Raw genomic sequence first — 16,105 nt, 5'->3', positions numbered from 1 at the left:
TCATGTAAGCAAGCTATTTGAGCCAGAGGACAAGTAAGCACCAGCCCTGGAATCCAAGAATCTCTACTTTGTTCCCAAGTGATGAGGACATGTTGCTTCTTCTAAAGAGCCAAAGTCTTGTGCCTTTCACAAGCTTCTCAGACCCACCAGCTGAGCTGCTGGGATACAATTTTCTGCTTTTATGCCACGCATGTGGTTCTGAATCAATAAAACCGGTGACTGTTTCAATTTCACAGTGTTCTCAACAATAGAAACTACCTATGAGAATAACTACTTGCAGGATTCAGTCCTTTAAAGATGTAACAAAATCCTTTTAGTTTTTTAAAGTACCTTCTTTCACTTCCTGCTTCTGGTCTTGATTTTCTGTCTCCAAGTCATCCTGTGCTTTTGGCTCCACCATCTCTTCATCATCTTCGTCCTCTAAATGAAAGGAATAAAAAGATTTGTGAGACTCTTTTCTGTACGCGGCCTGAAAATTGTGTATGTTCTTTATGACTATAAACTGGTGGTAAACAAACATAAAGCAAAGTACACTGTAAAGGGAAACACCTACATTTATACTTGGAGGGACACTCTCAGATGTTTCTCCCCAGACTGCAGGATAATCTGCAGTGGCACCTGCCACTTGTGCTCCCTGTGGCAACTTCCCAGCTCAGATGTCGGCCAAGTATCTCCCTGACCTCGGAGATGACTTCTCGGATGGCATGAGAACAGATGCAAGCATGTTCCAGCCTGGCAGCTATTCCACGGTTGGGACACCTGCTATCCAGACACCTCATTTCCAATTCAATTCTCACCAGATTAATTTGTCTTTTGACCTACAGGAAGGGGTTAAATAGACATCTGACCTCGGGTCAGACGTCACTAGCGAGCAAACAAGCATGGTACAGTTCTGAAAAGTCATCGCCATCAACTGGGGGAACACGGCAACCAGAAGTGGCCTTTGGAGCTTAAGAGCCATTCTTGCATTAATACGAATTTAATGAACACTAAAATCTGACACATGTCAGTTACTGCTGCCAGATGTTTTAATGACCTTTCCTGACCTATGCAAATGCCTCTCTCCCCACATGGACGTGTTCTCTTTTTATTCAGGAGGGCAAGTCATTCATTCCTTGATGTCTGTCTGAAGTTACAAGGGTTCTGATTGTCCAGATCAAGCAGAGCTGGAAAGGCAGTGATGCACCAAGGCAGCTCGAAGCCTCCCAACCCTCAGTACTTGTTCCTGGCTACAGCAACGTGACCCACTGTCCAGTGCCCACGGCCAGCACCCAACCCACTCACGCTCTTGGTGCGGCATAGGGACACTCAGCTTTCTAGATTCAGCGAGCTACAAAGATTGAAAATAGAGCTGGTCCTAAAAGAGTGAGATACAGCAATTAACAATTAGGATGAGCAAATTTGTGGGCACTGGAGGAATTATTCTGGAGCCTGATGTAGCATCAAGGCACAGCAAGAACCACTGTTGCCCTGGGTCGCTCCATCACATGAGAGAACACGTCGCCCTGGCCCCAGGGGCCAGGTTCCTTCAGTTCTTAGCAATCTGCCTGTCACCACACGGTTCCTCGTGACATGGTGCTTCTCCAGGCACACTCCCTGCTCTAACAGTGCAGTGTTAATGTGGCCTAGGAGCGGGCAAGGGGCAACGTGTCACGCTTCTCCAACTGCTCAGCCACTGGCACGTTCTCCTGAGGAGGCTGCAACCGGTCCTGACTTCTTGGGGAGATGTTGGTGCTGACAGGTTGCATTCAGCCAGCAGTCACACACAGCTCTGCTTTGCTTCCAATAATGTAATAGGTACCACACTATTCCCACCACATTGCTCACCCTCGGGCTTCTTCCTCCAGAAGCCCAGAGAGCGCGTGTTTCTAGCTGACACCTTAGCTGGAGAGCAGGACTTAGGCACGTGCCGTAAGCAAATGTCTCGCCATGGACCGGTTTGGTTTTCCCTCTTGGGAAGGGAGGAGGAATCCAGCATAGATGGGAAGGCATTTCCGGAATTAAAAGCACTACTAAAGAATGCCACCCCTTTCCCAGGGATTTTTCAGACCATGAAACTCTGAGTGGGGAAAAAGCAAGGTATTCGCGGTGCCTCCTTTCTGATGCCTCCCTTGACAACTGTGTTTTCCTAGGCAGAGCGGCTATAGAGAAGAGCTTTTAGAGAAGTCAGGGCATTTCAGTTCGGCAGGGTAAGCACATTGCTCTGTCCACTGGCTGAAAGACAGATAACATCCAACGCAGTCAGCAGAGAGCCAGCGAGAGAAGCTCTCCCACTGTACACACAGGAGGGGTGAAAAAAGGTCCTTCTGCCACCGGGTCTGCGGCACTAGCGGACACAGGGATGTCTGAAAGAAAGAGGCACTCCCAGTTTCAAAGAACAGCCGAGAAGTGTGAGAAGAGAGAGGAGGGAATACTCTGCTAACCTCAGGTACACACGCACACACAGATAGGATCACAACGTACAGATATATGCACGCAGACACGCTTATGGTAGATACCTAATGAAGCCAACTCCCACAAGGGTTTTGTGAGTCTTGCATTACGAGTTTCCATTCCCTAGAGCAGCAGCTCTTGGAGTCAGCTGTTTACAGATGGATTTCAGCTTCCATTTCTAACCTGTTTCCAACCTGTCAGCTTGTGCAGGGGAGTTTCACAAACGGGGAATGCAGGCGGCAAACAAAAAAATAAACCAACATTTAATTGAAAACCTTGGGATTGTAAAGGCAGCACACTATGCTTTTTAACGCCTCACTCGTAACTCAGGAATGGATAGGGATGATGCAGCAAATGTAGAACATGAGATTTAGTAGCGGGTTTTCAGACTGCAGTGAAATAAATTTATACATGTCCCCTAGAAGTCCTTGGGTTTGGGTGTAAAATTGTTTGCCTCCCTACAGCCCATTCCTATTTCTAAAGCAGAGGAGGAATGAGCGGCTGAGGCACAGCTGGAGCAGGGGGACGGATTGATACTCCAGCACCTATTAAGGTAGGTTCTTCTTTACTTCCCTCCCTTCCTCTTCTGGGAACAACCAAAGCAAGTTCCCCCAGATTTCTCTAAATTTAACTGCAGCAGGAGAAATAGGTAAAGGTTATTGCAACACGTGCCAAAGGGCACACACGTATCAGTAAGCTAGCTCTACTGAGAAGGTGGTGCAAGAGTTTTTAGCAGATCTGACACAGTTCAGGCGTCCTTATTTATTACAGAGAAACACATACACACAGAGAAACTCAGCTAAAAGAATGATAGGGTTGTGAGCCAAACGCTAAAATCTTAGCAAATGCCAGAATTTGGATTGCCTGGGCACGATTAGCTCCTTCCCCTCCCCACGTGTAGGCATGATGACATAATTCTGGAATTTCCTCCCTCTTGAGCGCTTGGCCTCATTTTCTGGGTGCTCGACAAGAGACACCTGGGGCCTGAAATGCAGAAGTGCTGAGAGCTGAAGTCAACTGGCCCCGTGCTTTGAGCGGAGGAAGTGCTGGGGAAACGCTACGCCTGCGAGAAACCATGCGTGTCTCTTCAGCTTTTCACTGAAAGCTGTCCTTCTGACATGCGTGTCCTCTCTCCCCCTCTGCTTCAGTGCTTTGGCATGATGGTGACAATATTGTGAAGATGACGGTATCCTCACCCTGCACAGATGTGTTGCAAAGATACATTCATCAGGATTTGGGGCGTATTAAGATGCTGTCGTGGGAGCGACAGACAAACAAAAGCTTGGAAGGGAATTAATGTTTTCTGTGTTCAGCGGAACACTTGGACCATATGCCTTAACATGAGATCTGAGGCCAGAGCACCAACTGGAAGAAGATAAAAACCAGAAGGGTTAAAGAACTGTCTCCCCACTGACTGGCTGAAAGAAGAATCTTTTAAGGAAGAAAAAAACATCTTTATGTTACTATGTAATTATAACTGCATCATCATACATATTCAAAAACACTAATTAAGGATGCCCAGGAAACCTGCATTCTGGAATATCCAGTGTTGCTTGGCTTTACAAATGGAATGTTTATTTGCTGTATTGATTTCTGAGCAATATTTCGTGCCAACGCATGCATATATCTGCTATTGTGCCTTAATTATGCATTTGACTGTGTACACACACATACACCACAGAACAACGGGCAACGCTTTGGCATTCAGTTTCCTGTGTTTTTTACCTAAATGTGCCTGCTCACATTGGATGTGCCATTGCAGTAATCGTCCAGGGAAACAAAGACATTTCTGTAGCTCCTAAACATAAATAGCCTTGCCCTATTTTAAGTGCCTATCTGGCATCGGGAAGTTTAGAGAAATAACATTTTAACCGCTTGCATGACAGTAGTAGGAGTCTTTTAGTCATATTTGGCAAACACAGAGCTGGTACCAGCGCAAGTAATGTTACACCCTGTTCAGATCTAAATCAGAATCCAAATGTCTATTAAAGGAACCACATGAAAAAGCTCTAGTAATGAAGAAGCGTATAGCTGCTATGTAATACCTATCCTTTGTAGCTCTCAAAAGACTTTGCAAGGAGGCCAGTGTTATTATGCCCATTTACCACGGCAGAAGCTGATGGACAGACCCACTCACGGTAGATCAATCAGCAGACTAGCAGCTGGGTGAAGAATAGAGGACTTGCTTCAGAGTTTCAGCCTACAGCCCAGCCCACTACGGTGACCTTGCCTTTTACCGTAAATAAACAACTCCTCAATGGAAATGATCATTAAACACTTAGGGTAAAGATGTTTGTCTGCTGAAGCTGGTGGAGCCGTATGTGGGATTAATATAGACTGACAGAGGTGGACCAAATACCGTTTCTTCTCCACTCGGAGCTTGATGACTCCCCAGGCTCTAGGAGGTGGCCAGTCAGACCTAATAGCGCTTTGTTCAACACGATGAAGCAAAGCAGAGCAATTGTTCTCAGCCTGTACTTAGCTTGAACAGTTCTGCTGCTGTTCCAGACCAGAAGGGGTCTTGTCTGTCTGAAATCTTCCCTGTTTTTCCCAACTACAGAAGTTGTTCTAATAAAAGAGTAGACCTCTCCCTACAAACCTGGTTTTGTTTAATCTGCGTGCAAACTCCTCATTTTTGAATGCTGCCCAACCACTAGCTCCGATGAGCCTGCTCTATGCCTGGCCTTTGCCTTGGGCTCCTCAAGGATGGATCGGCACTTTACGATGGCTATAAATGGAGGGGGGAGCCCTGAAAACATACGGCCAACTCCCTGGCACCTGCAGAAGAAATGCCCAGATGTGCTGAATTGGATCAAGTGTTCACAGAGAGCACAGATATCCTCAGAAAGTCAGACCCCCTATTTCTACAGAGCTGGACAGTTTACTACCTGCTTGGACTTCCCAGGGTTTTAAATCACTGCACTTATTTTTACAGCATATAAAACCATATCAGTCACATCCAGGACAAACTAGAATACAATAATTACATCTGAGAGGACTGCACATGACAGTGGCTTAGGATTCAAATTCTTGACATGAATTCTGCTCTGCTTGGGTCAACATTTTCTTTGTTGGTTGTCCGAGTTTTGGAACACCAGTCCTGGGCAGGTACCATTGGTACTGCTGAAATGGTTTACTAAACAGCTTTTTAAATATATTTTTATTGGGTTTTTTTTTAGGATTTATGTAATTAAAGGCCTCTGCTTTGCTAATATATGTACCACCAGTTAAATAGCTGGCAGCACATTGCACATTCTTCTTGGGTGGAGGATTTACACCTCCTCAGACCTGCATCTCTGAGACTAGCTCAGAAGCTGCAGCTTCTGTGTATTGTTTTTAGTATTGACAACTATACTGAATTAGACTGGCAGCTCTCTCTGTAATTCCGGGTAGGTACAAACAATCCCTTTATTAAAGACATATCTTTAAATAGCAGTTTAATTAGCATCACAATATATGTTTTATTGCCTGAGTCACTGATATTTGAGAAGGCAGTGGGTTATTCTACAGGGCTTTCTATCAGCGTTGACATTCCTTCAGCGCATGAAAAGGATCAGCTGTGCATACGACACATTCAATAAAATCAAGTGTCTTTGCAAGGAGCAGACCTGATATTTGCAGCTATGAAATACCAGAAACTGTTGTACCATTTATATTTACAACTGTTCAGATTAATTTTGCTGTTTCAGCTATGGAAGAATTACAAACTGAACAAGGACAAATGCATTGTGTCTATTTTGACAAGTTGAATATTGTTGGCATTATCCTGAGAAGGAGTTAAAACACTGTCTGTCCTTTTTGAACACGTTCTTTCCAGCACTAGCAAAACATGCAACAAGAAAGGGAGCACATACTTTTTCAAAGAGGACCGCTTGACATTTCACATTTTTGAAAATCTGTGATTTGCAATCTGGCTGAATGACCTATTTTTCATATAATGTCATTTTTTTTAAAAAAAAAAAGGTCCAGTTTTTCACTTTCATCTTTTGACTGCCCTTTGAAGCAAAAAGAGAATTAATTCATCAGTGGGTTTTGTTTGCAGAGTGGGGTGTGAGACTGGATGTACACTGGGCACATCTTAGTCATCCCAGATGGAAACATTCTTGCACGTGGGCTCTTTTTGGCAATAGGCAGCTGTTTCCTAAAACATATTTCAGTTAGCCAGAGCAGGGAAGGCTATGCTGTGCTAGATACAAAAAAACCCTCCAGTGAACACATCTTGGCCTAAACTCCATGCAACAGGCAAGAAATTTCACAGAGAATTGCACAGGAGCCTGAGCTTGCCAACATATTTGCATGCAAGAATCATACGTGTGTGAGGTATCTCTGCTTAAATGTGCATTGCAGGAATAGTAAAAAGTTCCAGGTCATCCTTCTAGGGATCCCCATCCCTGATATGGCACGTTCCCAACACATCAGCTTGTTCTTATGAACTAGTACAGGCAAGTCTTGCTTTCTAATGGCTGTCAGATGAGAAGAGAGAACGTTGGGAAAAGAAATGGTAAAATTAGATGAATGAATGTCTGGAATTATGGCCACAGCCATGAACAGAAGCACATGACATTCTTCCTTCACTTTCCACCTATGCATTTTTTAATCGTCTGAAGAAAATGGTCTGTCTGTATACCCTTTTGACTGTGGTTTTGCAAGAGCAAGAATAAATCACAAGAACAGACTGCCTGGCATCTTCACGCTCCCTCGATTTTTCAAGAACTCCGAGTGCTGTGGTGCTCTTTTGTAAAAGAGAGGCTTCACATATTGATAAAATACAGGCTGTACGAGTCGTATTTTACCAGAGTCAAGTATATTGACTGAACCTTTTTGACGGAAATACTGTTTTAAAATTTAATCATAAAAAACCACAACGCTTGACATGTCTATCACTTCAACCCAGAAGATTGCAGGACACTTTCCCCTGAGAATAACGTACTTAGCATAACATCTTCCACAGCGAGTAGACTAGCAATAATACACCAGTTGCAATAGTGCAGGACTAAGAGAAGAACTCCCTAAGTTTTCTTGCTTCTTGCAAAATGAAGTACTACTCACACATCTCTGCCACATCTGTCCCTCATCCCATAAGGAGCAGGTGGCATTGCCAGGCATTACAACCAAATCCCCAGAGCCCTCTTCTCAGGCTTCAGCTATCCTTGCAGCAGCACGATGAAGGAAACACCTATTTCACCCCAAAACCAAACACCGTGACTGAGAGGAGTCATTTAGCTCAGAAAATTTATTTTGCCTACAGCACAGGCAGTGCCTGTGCTATTGCCACTTAAAAACTTGCCCTGAAATTTACTACACTTCCCTCTTAAAACAAGCACCCCGTAAGTAATTTTTACTCGACGTTTCTTTTGAAAGCTCTCCTTAACAATTACGACATTCAATTACTCTTGGTTGGGGGATTCTCAGGTCTCCGGGTATACGATTTCTCACAAGCATCTCCTGATCTAGGGTTTCACCACCGAGCTCCAGTTCCTCCTGACTTGCGTTTGCAGTCGGACGTTATGAAGACAGATCTTATTTTCCCATTTTGTGACAAATGATAGCCTATCACAGCCAAACGGTAAGAAAATGTCACAGAAAAACTCCCGCTGCAGCATTTCGCTGAGCTCCACATGAAACTATCCAGATGTCCTCACATCCCTGATTGCAAAGCTTCAGGTGTTAGAATCAATGCCTCGGAACATAATAATTTCTTTACCAATAAAAATGGAAAGCTGCCTCTGATTCTTCAGGGAAGCATTTCTCCAACCCAAGAAACTGATTTTCCAGTTACTTGGCCCGAGCGCAGTTTTCAGTTGTGGTGAGAGTCTCAAAATTCAAAGTGTCCCTTGTTTTTAGTTTCTGGTCGGTCTAGACCAGACACGGATTTTTCTCTCCTCTTTTGGACTGTTGCAACATCACGCTGGTTGAAAGCATTTTTCAGCCCCCGGAGAACTAAACTGCACAGTACCCCACTGGAGCCACCGTCTCTTTTAGCTGATTCCCTTTTCTCCTCTTCCTCCCTCCCCAAGGCTCATGTTCAATTCTATTGTGCTTGAAAACATTCCAGTTGGAAGATGTAACACAAAGAGAAGAGAAGTTTCCTTTTCTTGGCCATGGTTGGGTCTTCAAATAAAAATGCCAACATTAAATAATGGTTGAGCAGCAGAAGACTTACAGCAGCATTTACAGAACTCCGAAACCAAATAGCATAAATTTAAAATATCCTGCTAAAGCATAACTGCGGTGCTGTTATCCTTGAGCAAGAAGTCAACGGAGACCCTTCGTTTCTCTGGATGAAGAAGGGGCTGCTAAAACATGCAGGTTTTCACAACCCGTAAGGATTTCTTCCTGCTGTGCTGCTGGAAGAAATCATGTCGTGCCAGCAGCGTGAAATGACTCCTGCCCTGGGAAAGGGCACCGAGACACGTGGCAGACTCTGTGGATCAGGTCTGCTCAAGTCATTTTCAAACACTCAGATCGTGTAATAGTGTTAAATCACAAAAGCCTAAGCAAGTTAATGAAAACCAGTCCCCACAACCTATGGCACTAGCAGCAGTTGTAAAACAAAAGCTGCTTTCACATTAAACGCACACACACACACACACAGAGATGATGTATCTGGCATTTACACAGCTCCTGATGTGGAGGTCAGTCACAGAAGACGGTTGCTTCAGCTGGGCACTAGGTACTTAAAACCTTAAGTACAATGTAGACAAGTAAATTCTGTGGGATTTTCACTGCTGACATATAGAGGCTGGGACTTCACTCGTAGACTCGCTTATCCCAAGCGCAAAAGACTTTATACTCCACGGGCCACCTCTCCCATTTTCCACGGTGCTTTTGCTCGAGCAAGATTACAAAATCTCGCTATTGTGGAAGAAATTAATTCTCCCCTTCCGTACTGTGCCTCTGCCCGTAAAGCCACAAGAATATGCTTTAGGTCAAATTCTCCAGCCTCGACTCTGGGCTTAACTTCTCCTGCAGGCACTAGCATGAGTTCTGGCCTTTCAGAGCTTTTCCTTTATCTTTTGGACATGAAATCACGTTTCAGTTCAGGGCCCTGGAATTAGGTGTGTGGCCACATGGTCGTTTGCATGACCATGGTTTACCTTTTAACTCCATCTTGTCCACAAGTCTCTCTTTCTCTGTTTTATGCTACTTTATGAATAAAAATCAGTGCTTGAGATACAGCATCTACTTTTGTAACTGAAACATCTGGGAGCATAAATCTCTACATTTATACATAAACCTCAACGGAGAGAAATGGAGACAAGAGTGCTGATGCTTTACAAGGATAATTGGAAAAAACAACTATATTCATAAACAATTACCACAGCAAATACACAAAGACTCCCTTTCTTTGTCTCACACGCACACGCTTCGCTCAACACTTTAAAAATAACCATTAGTCATATGGGAAACGCATTTTACATGAGCAAGGCTCATTTCAAAATTTGCCTTAAAAAAGGCAGGCAAAACCATTGTTTTATTAAAAAATTAATCTACAGAAGAATAGCCGGGTCAGGGTCCTATGAGTGTGTGCTTATTACTTACATGGGCGCTGAACAGACCCCACTTAATTCTGCTTCCCACTGGCGCCAGTTCTTCTTAGTCACTGGTGTTAGTCCTGATTTGCATCAGCGTGTGTGAAAAAAAGGAATTCCCTCTGACAGTTTTGAACTTGCCACGTTTTAATTTCAGTGTTTGTGTCCTACCACGCTGGGAGAGTAGAGGCTTCCTTTGCTAGTGCCTCAGTTTTGGGGGTACCCAGGTGAGCAGCACTTTTTGACGGTGGGGAAACCGAGGCTCAAGCCCACCAGCTGCTGGCCCAAAGTCACTCCTGAAATAGCTGCAGATGATGGAATAAAACTCTTGATTCCTAGGCTGCTCCTTTGCTGCTCACCCCGCGGGGGGCATGCGATCAGGGCTCAGCCTTCATTATGCCAAACCAGCTGTTAAAAAACAGCCGGTTTCCCCCAAGTGCTTGTTGCAACCTGTCCGGCGAGCACCCAGCTCCCAGCGCTGCTGTCCCCGCTGCCGGCAGCCTCCCTGACCCTCACCTTCTCCCTGCCCCTGTACCCGCTGTCCACCCCGGCTGCCCCTCACCTCCGCTCCCGCCCTTCCCACCCCAGTTCTGCTCGGGGTCACACTTCAAAGTCTCCCTTTTCCCCCCCCAGGAAAGCCTCTTCCTTCCTCCTGGCCTCTCTCCAGCCTCCCTGGCATCGGTCTTCCTGACGCAGATATCAAAAATCCCCTACTTGCAACCCGGGGGTTTGTGCACGCCGAGAGCCATACCCACCTGCCGATACCTGCTTGACACAGAAATGCCCTCTGATTTGGATCCGCACATGCACACTTCAAGGTTTTTCTAAGAACTTGGGTTGTAAGACACTAATTAAAAAAAAACAAAACACAAAAAAACAACCAGAAAAACCCCCAAACCAACAAAAACCAGCCCCGGCTTCTCAGGTTCCCATATTCTGTGGTTAAAACTCAGTTTATCTGCTGCAGCTCAAAGGATCAGGCATGTTTTTCTGTGCTTAAGCTCAAGACTTTGGTGGCTCCAGCTACCTGAACAGCCAGAATTACCTCTGCAGTTGGGGTAACCTGCTCCGTAACTGCTCACTGGAATACGCTTCCCTTTCCCCACTTCACTGTACAGACACATCAGGGAAATAATTTCTGTGTCTATGTTATACCTGCAACACTTTGGAAAATGGATGCTTTGAAGCGCTGTACAACAGGCTGCCTGCGAAACAAAATCCTCCTTTTTCTCCCCAAAACACCATAAAGGCTCTCCTCAGCCAGCATTTCTGCAACAAGCAGGAGCATTAAGTCAAGAGAAACACATGAACACAGATAAAATAAAGCGGGTTATGCTACCTCATAGCCCTTCGCTTGGAGACGCATCTTTGCATGGAGGGTTTTGGGGGTTTTTTTTGAGGAAAACGAAAGAAAGAAGTTGTTGGCTTCAGTCCCTACATCCCTTCGGTCGTAACAGCTTACAGCTGCGCAGCTGACGTGTTATCTCGGGATGCCACAAGGCAGCCAGCGATGAGGTTGTCATCCTGATTTGAGGAAACACTCTGCACGTGCACACCAATGAATGTAGCGCAAAAAGGTGCAGCTCTGTCAAACTTCAGTCCTTTGCAAATTGGTGCCACTTTTATCGTGGAAAGGAGGGAAATTAAAAAAAAAAAACAAACCCACAGTGAAATGACTGTTTTAACAATAGCGGAATTACTTGTCTGAATGCTTCCTGAATGGATTTTTGGGGACTTTCCATTAAAAGTACTTCTCAGGTTTTTTTACTTTTAGGCTCTTTATTAATGAGGCAAATCCAAATGAAAATATTCTGAGTTTGTTAAAACATGCATGTGTTGAGTGACCAGACTAGAAAATAAGACAAAATTTTACTTAGGTGGAGTTTCAGTACAACGGAATCTTCTTTCAACTTCAAACAAGATTATATTTTGAAATAGGAAATTTCACAGCACTGCATGAAGAAGAAATTCCTTCTGGGCCTGATTTTAACGCTGTCACTGTCCAAGGGATGCAGTCTTAGTTGAGTAGGGGGTTTAAAATCTGATATTAAAGCAACACAGAAGCACACACTGGGTCGGGGGCAAGGATGTCTTTCATCACAGTAGCAACAAGACCTCTTTTCCTGTGATCTGAGATTCCCTCTCCTGCTCCTTCAGGTTAATAATTTCTTGTAGACGGGACAAATTTAAAGCCATACTTCCAGTGCTGGGTGCCTCATTTCACATCCATGACCTAAAACACGATAACAGACGCCGGCGACCAATCTACCTGGTGCACATTCGAAACACAGCCCAGTACACCAGGCATGCCCGTATTCGGAAAAAAATATGCAAAGAGGCATTCATTGCTTTTGATGATTGACTTTTGGAATTTTTCTTTTTCCTCTGCACACAGAATTCCATACAAACAGGACAAATGCATTAGGAAGCCAGCAAAGTACTACCGATCTATCTCGACAGCCCCTGCGTGGAGAAAGAACCGCCCTAGCGAGTCTGACGAGCTTCTCGGAAACCATCGTCTTAGTTGCCTGTACTGTTATATAGTTGGATAAAAAAGGAGAAATCACCACAACAAGAGGTGTTTGCTTTGCGGGGTGAGCACCGCGGGTAGCGCTAAATTCAGCAGCACAAATAGAAACCGTGAGCTTTCCACCACATGAATGAAAATTGATTCAAAAGGTGGAGCGTAATGTTCTTCGAGATGGATAATTCGTATAAGCCGTGTGATCCAAACACCCGTGTCTCCACACTACCCCGGGATTTATGTTTTATTTCAGTTTTCATCGGACCGCTCGCGAACGACCGACGACAAAAGAGCTTGTGTGCGTTTTACTTTCTCACTGGCCCCTGTTAATGAGGACTCTGTTGCATTAAGACAGTCAAGATTGTCTCTGGCAAGACGTGTTGAACCGAGGTGTTTGTGCCTGCATAAAATTAAGCCACAAGTAAAGCACTTACTCCTGACAGCAGATTTATAATAGGAAAATCCCAGTAGGAATGACGAGTTAGAAACCCTTGTTGTAGCCTTTTTCATAAACTTCACCTTGATTTAGTATCCCGAGCAAGTAGCAGGAAAAGCTAACAGCAGAGGTAATCCTATCATCTTTTCTCTGACAGCACCATTCCATCTTTTTTACTTCCTCATGCTGCTAACACGAATTCAAATCATCTGTGCTTAAAGTGAAATGCAGTGATTGACAGATCTTTGTAGTCTCAGTCCGTACTGAAGATTATTCTAGATACCTATCAGTTATTACTACAAGCCCTGTCTGATATTCAATACCTACGGGGAAAATTGTTTTTAACGGTGTAATGTCTGATCTATTTTGAAAGCTATTTTAAAATAAGAAACTAACTATAACCAGGTGGCTAAAATCCAGACAGGTTTTTTATGGGTTGATTTTTGGGGGGGGAGAAGGTGGAAGATAATGGCAGAACTCTGTTACACTGTAGTAACAACCATGATTTAGACCAAACATGGACAAAAAAAAAAAAAAAAGAAGCCTTTTATTCTGATTCCATGACATCAATTTCTGTAAAGACACCTATTTCAGTAACATAGGATACAGGGAAGTTTAGGGGCTTGGTCCTGGCTCCTAGTAGAGGTTCGAGGCAGTGTATGTTGCTATGAAGTAATTGCTTGGTTTCATGAACACGAGTCCTGCAAAGCTCAGTTGCTATGCTAGGAAACTGGGATGCTGGGAGAGATCTCTGAGTGTGCTACATCTCTTACTGGGGACACAAATGCAAAATGAAATAGGCAGCTGGGTAGGAAAGCACCCTGGGGAACAGCCCTGAACCCATGGGGAGGAAAGAATCATAGGATTGTCAGGGTTGGAAGGGACCTCAAAGATGATCCAGTTCCAACCCCCCGCCATGGGCAGGGACATCCCCCACTAGATCAGGCTGCCCAGAGCCCCATCCAGCCTGGCCTGAAAAACTCCCAGGGATGGGGCTGCCACCCCCTCTCTGGGCAACCTGGGCCAGGGTCTCCCCACCCTCATGGGGAAGAACTTCTTCCCAACGTCCCATCTGAACCGACCCATCCCCAGCTTCAATCCATTCCCTCCAGTCCTACCACCAAGAGGTAGCACTGCCCTCTTGCAAAGGCAGAGTGATGGTGGAGCAATGCCAGCTGGCGCCCATCTGATCACTCCACTCTAATGCAAACTCTCCCCTGAGCCTGTCCCATCCTTCCCCACCACTCGGTGCTGCCGGGGAAAGGTTTTGAATCAGTTCTGGCTGATGGCCTCATGCTCTCAGTGCTCTCTCCTCTGCAGCACTGAAACGGAACGGCACGGAAAGACGCACAAGAGAAGAAGCTCGGCACAAGTCACAGGCAGGACGTTGCCCTCAAACTCCACCACTTTTCAGAGCTCCTACTAACTCGACTGAGGTCACACCCAGACCTCTGTGAAAGCGGATCAACAGTTAAACGAATCTGAAACGTGACTAACTTTGCGCTCACAGTTATGCGGATCTGAAACTGTCCGATATGGGTTTAACAGTGCTGCTCAGCTCAAGGAAGTCCTGGTTTTGTGACTGGGATCTGAGGAGGGAGAGCACAGCTAGTGTGTTTTGGCTCTACATCATGGTAGGAAAAGAATAAACAAAACTGGGGAGCGGAGCTTGTGTGTCTTGGGTTAGATGGGACGATGCGGGCTGCTGAATTCCTAGTGTCTTTTTGAAGACTTAATTTATCCCCGGTTGTTATTCTTCTGCGCGCTTAGCAATGAAAAAAGAAGTTACAAAAGAGCAAAAAAATAGAGACTTTTTAAAGCTAAGCACAGCCCCTAAAATCAAAGGCATCAGTAAATGCATCAGTAGTTTGGTCAAATCGGAAAGTCACGAAGATGGGCAAATTCCATCAGCAGAATGACAGCTAAAAATAACCTCATATGGAAATGTGCACGGAAGTTCATCTTTCACACACTGGGCAAACAAAATCCAATCGGATTTTGCATTCTCAGTATTACCCCGTTGCATTACGTGGGAGCCTGAAAGACGACAACGATTTAAATAAAAAGATCCTCCTCTGTTTGTCAAGTTGTCATTTTTCCATCTGCAAATAATGAAACATAAACTACTCTGAAAGGGAGAGAGATGGAAGGGAATGTGTTCCATGGTTCTGTGGAGAACCACATAGAAACATATACAGAAAAAGAAGCTGCAGCACGGAGCACTTCCTGACCTCCTCTTGGCTACAAGTCTAAAAGAAGTCTCTAAGGCAAGAAGCATGAAAGAGCTTAAACAAGAAACCCTTCAGAAGTACAGCTCTTTGCTGCATGAATACCACAACACAGGGAAAATCTGCTGTGTAGGAGTACAGTCCTCCCACTTGAAAAGAGCTGGTAATGCCATCATGTCACGGAAAGATTTTCTTCATGGCTTTTGTGCGCTGAAGGCATTAGCAAAGTGGGAAAAGCGCGAGCTGACAATTGTGCGAAAAGAAGCGTTTCTTAATCACGTTGTAAAGCATGTCTCGCTTAAACATGCAGCAGAATTAACGTCAAAAATACATGTCTTCCCATATAAATGGATGCAAAACCAGGGTGGGTTAATCTAGCAGATAGTGCACTCCAGAGTTCTTTACAAATATGAAGGAGATAAGCTTCATCGATGGCACATAAATATTACTACTACCTGTTTTCTCCTGTAGCGTTGGCTGCAGCAATACTCACTGCCCACCTGGGTTACCTTCTGGCTTGACCTTGATGCAGGTCAGTCCATGCCTCAGCATTTGGCCCCACGCTTTGTCTGCCTTGTCTGGTCACCACTTCCCGAATCCCCAGCTCAGGAGGTGCTGACCCTCTCCTATTTAGCCATGCCTGGATGGCTGCTCACCTTCCTATGTGGCTTCAACCAGCGACATCCAACCTGCTTGCCGAGGCTGAGGTTTGAGCTCAGATCAGTATCTTCTTGTATTCCTACCCAACTGAGTTTCTCCAGCTGGAGATCACAGCTGGCTCACACTTGAGCCAGACTGCGAGTCAACAGACAGGCAACGCAGAGCATCAAAGCGTTCAGCCTTGAGCAGAGGCTCAAACTGCGAACCCTCACGACAACATAGCCCAAGCGTCAGAGAATTGGAACCAGGGCTCTCTATTTTGATCTGATACCTTACACAAAAGGCTATTTAA

At 44.9% G+C, this 16,105-nt stretch overlaps 1 protein-coding gene across 1 annotated transcript in view; it reads right to left on the bottom strand.

The window, feature by feature from the left end:
• Positions 1–330: 330 nt before the first annotated feature.
• LOC104276931 (cytoplasmic dynein 1 intermediate chain 1-like) overlaps positions 331–16,105 on the bottom strand; it is a gene marked incomplete at its 3' end in the record, with an annotated part of 82,967 nt that continues 67,192 nt past the window's right edge. Inside the window, exon 5 of the mRNA XM_009873409.1 lies at positions 331–420. Coding sequence (XP_009871711.1) covers positions 331–420 — 90 coding nt within the window. The remainder of the gene's footprint in view (positions 421–16,105) is intronic.

Source organism: Apaloderma vittatum, unplaced genomic scaffold (assembly GCF_000703405.1).
Source record: "Apaloderma vittatum isolate BGI_N311 unplaced genomic scaffold, ASM70340v1 scaffold11477, whole genome shotgun sequence".
Classification (NCBI taxonomy): domain Eukaryota; kingdom Metazoa; phylum Chordata; class Aves; order Trogoniformes; family Trogonidae; genus Apaloderma; species Apaloderma vittatum.
This window is presented reverse-complemented; position numbering and strand designations above follow the sequence as displayed.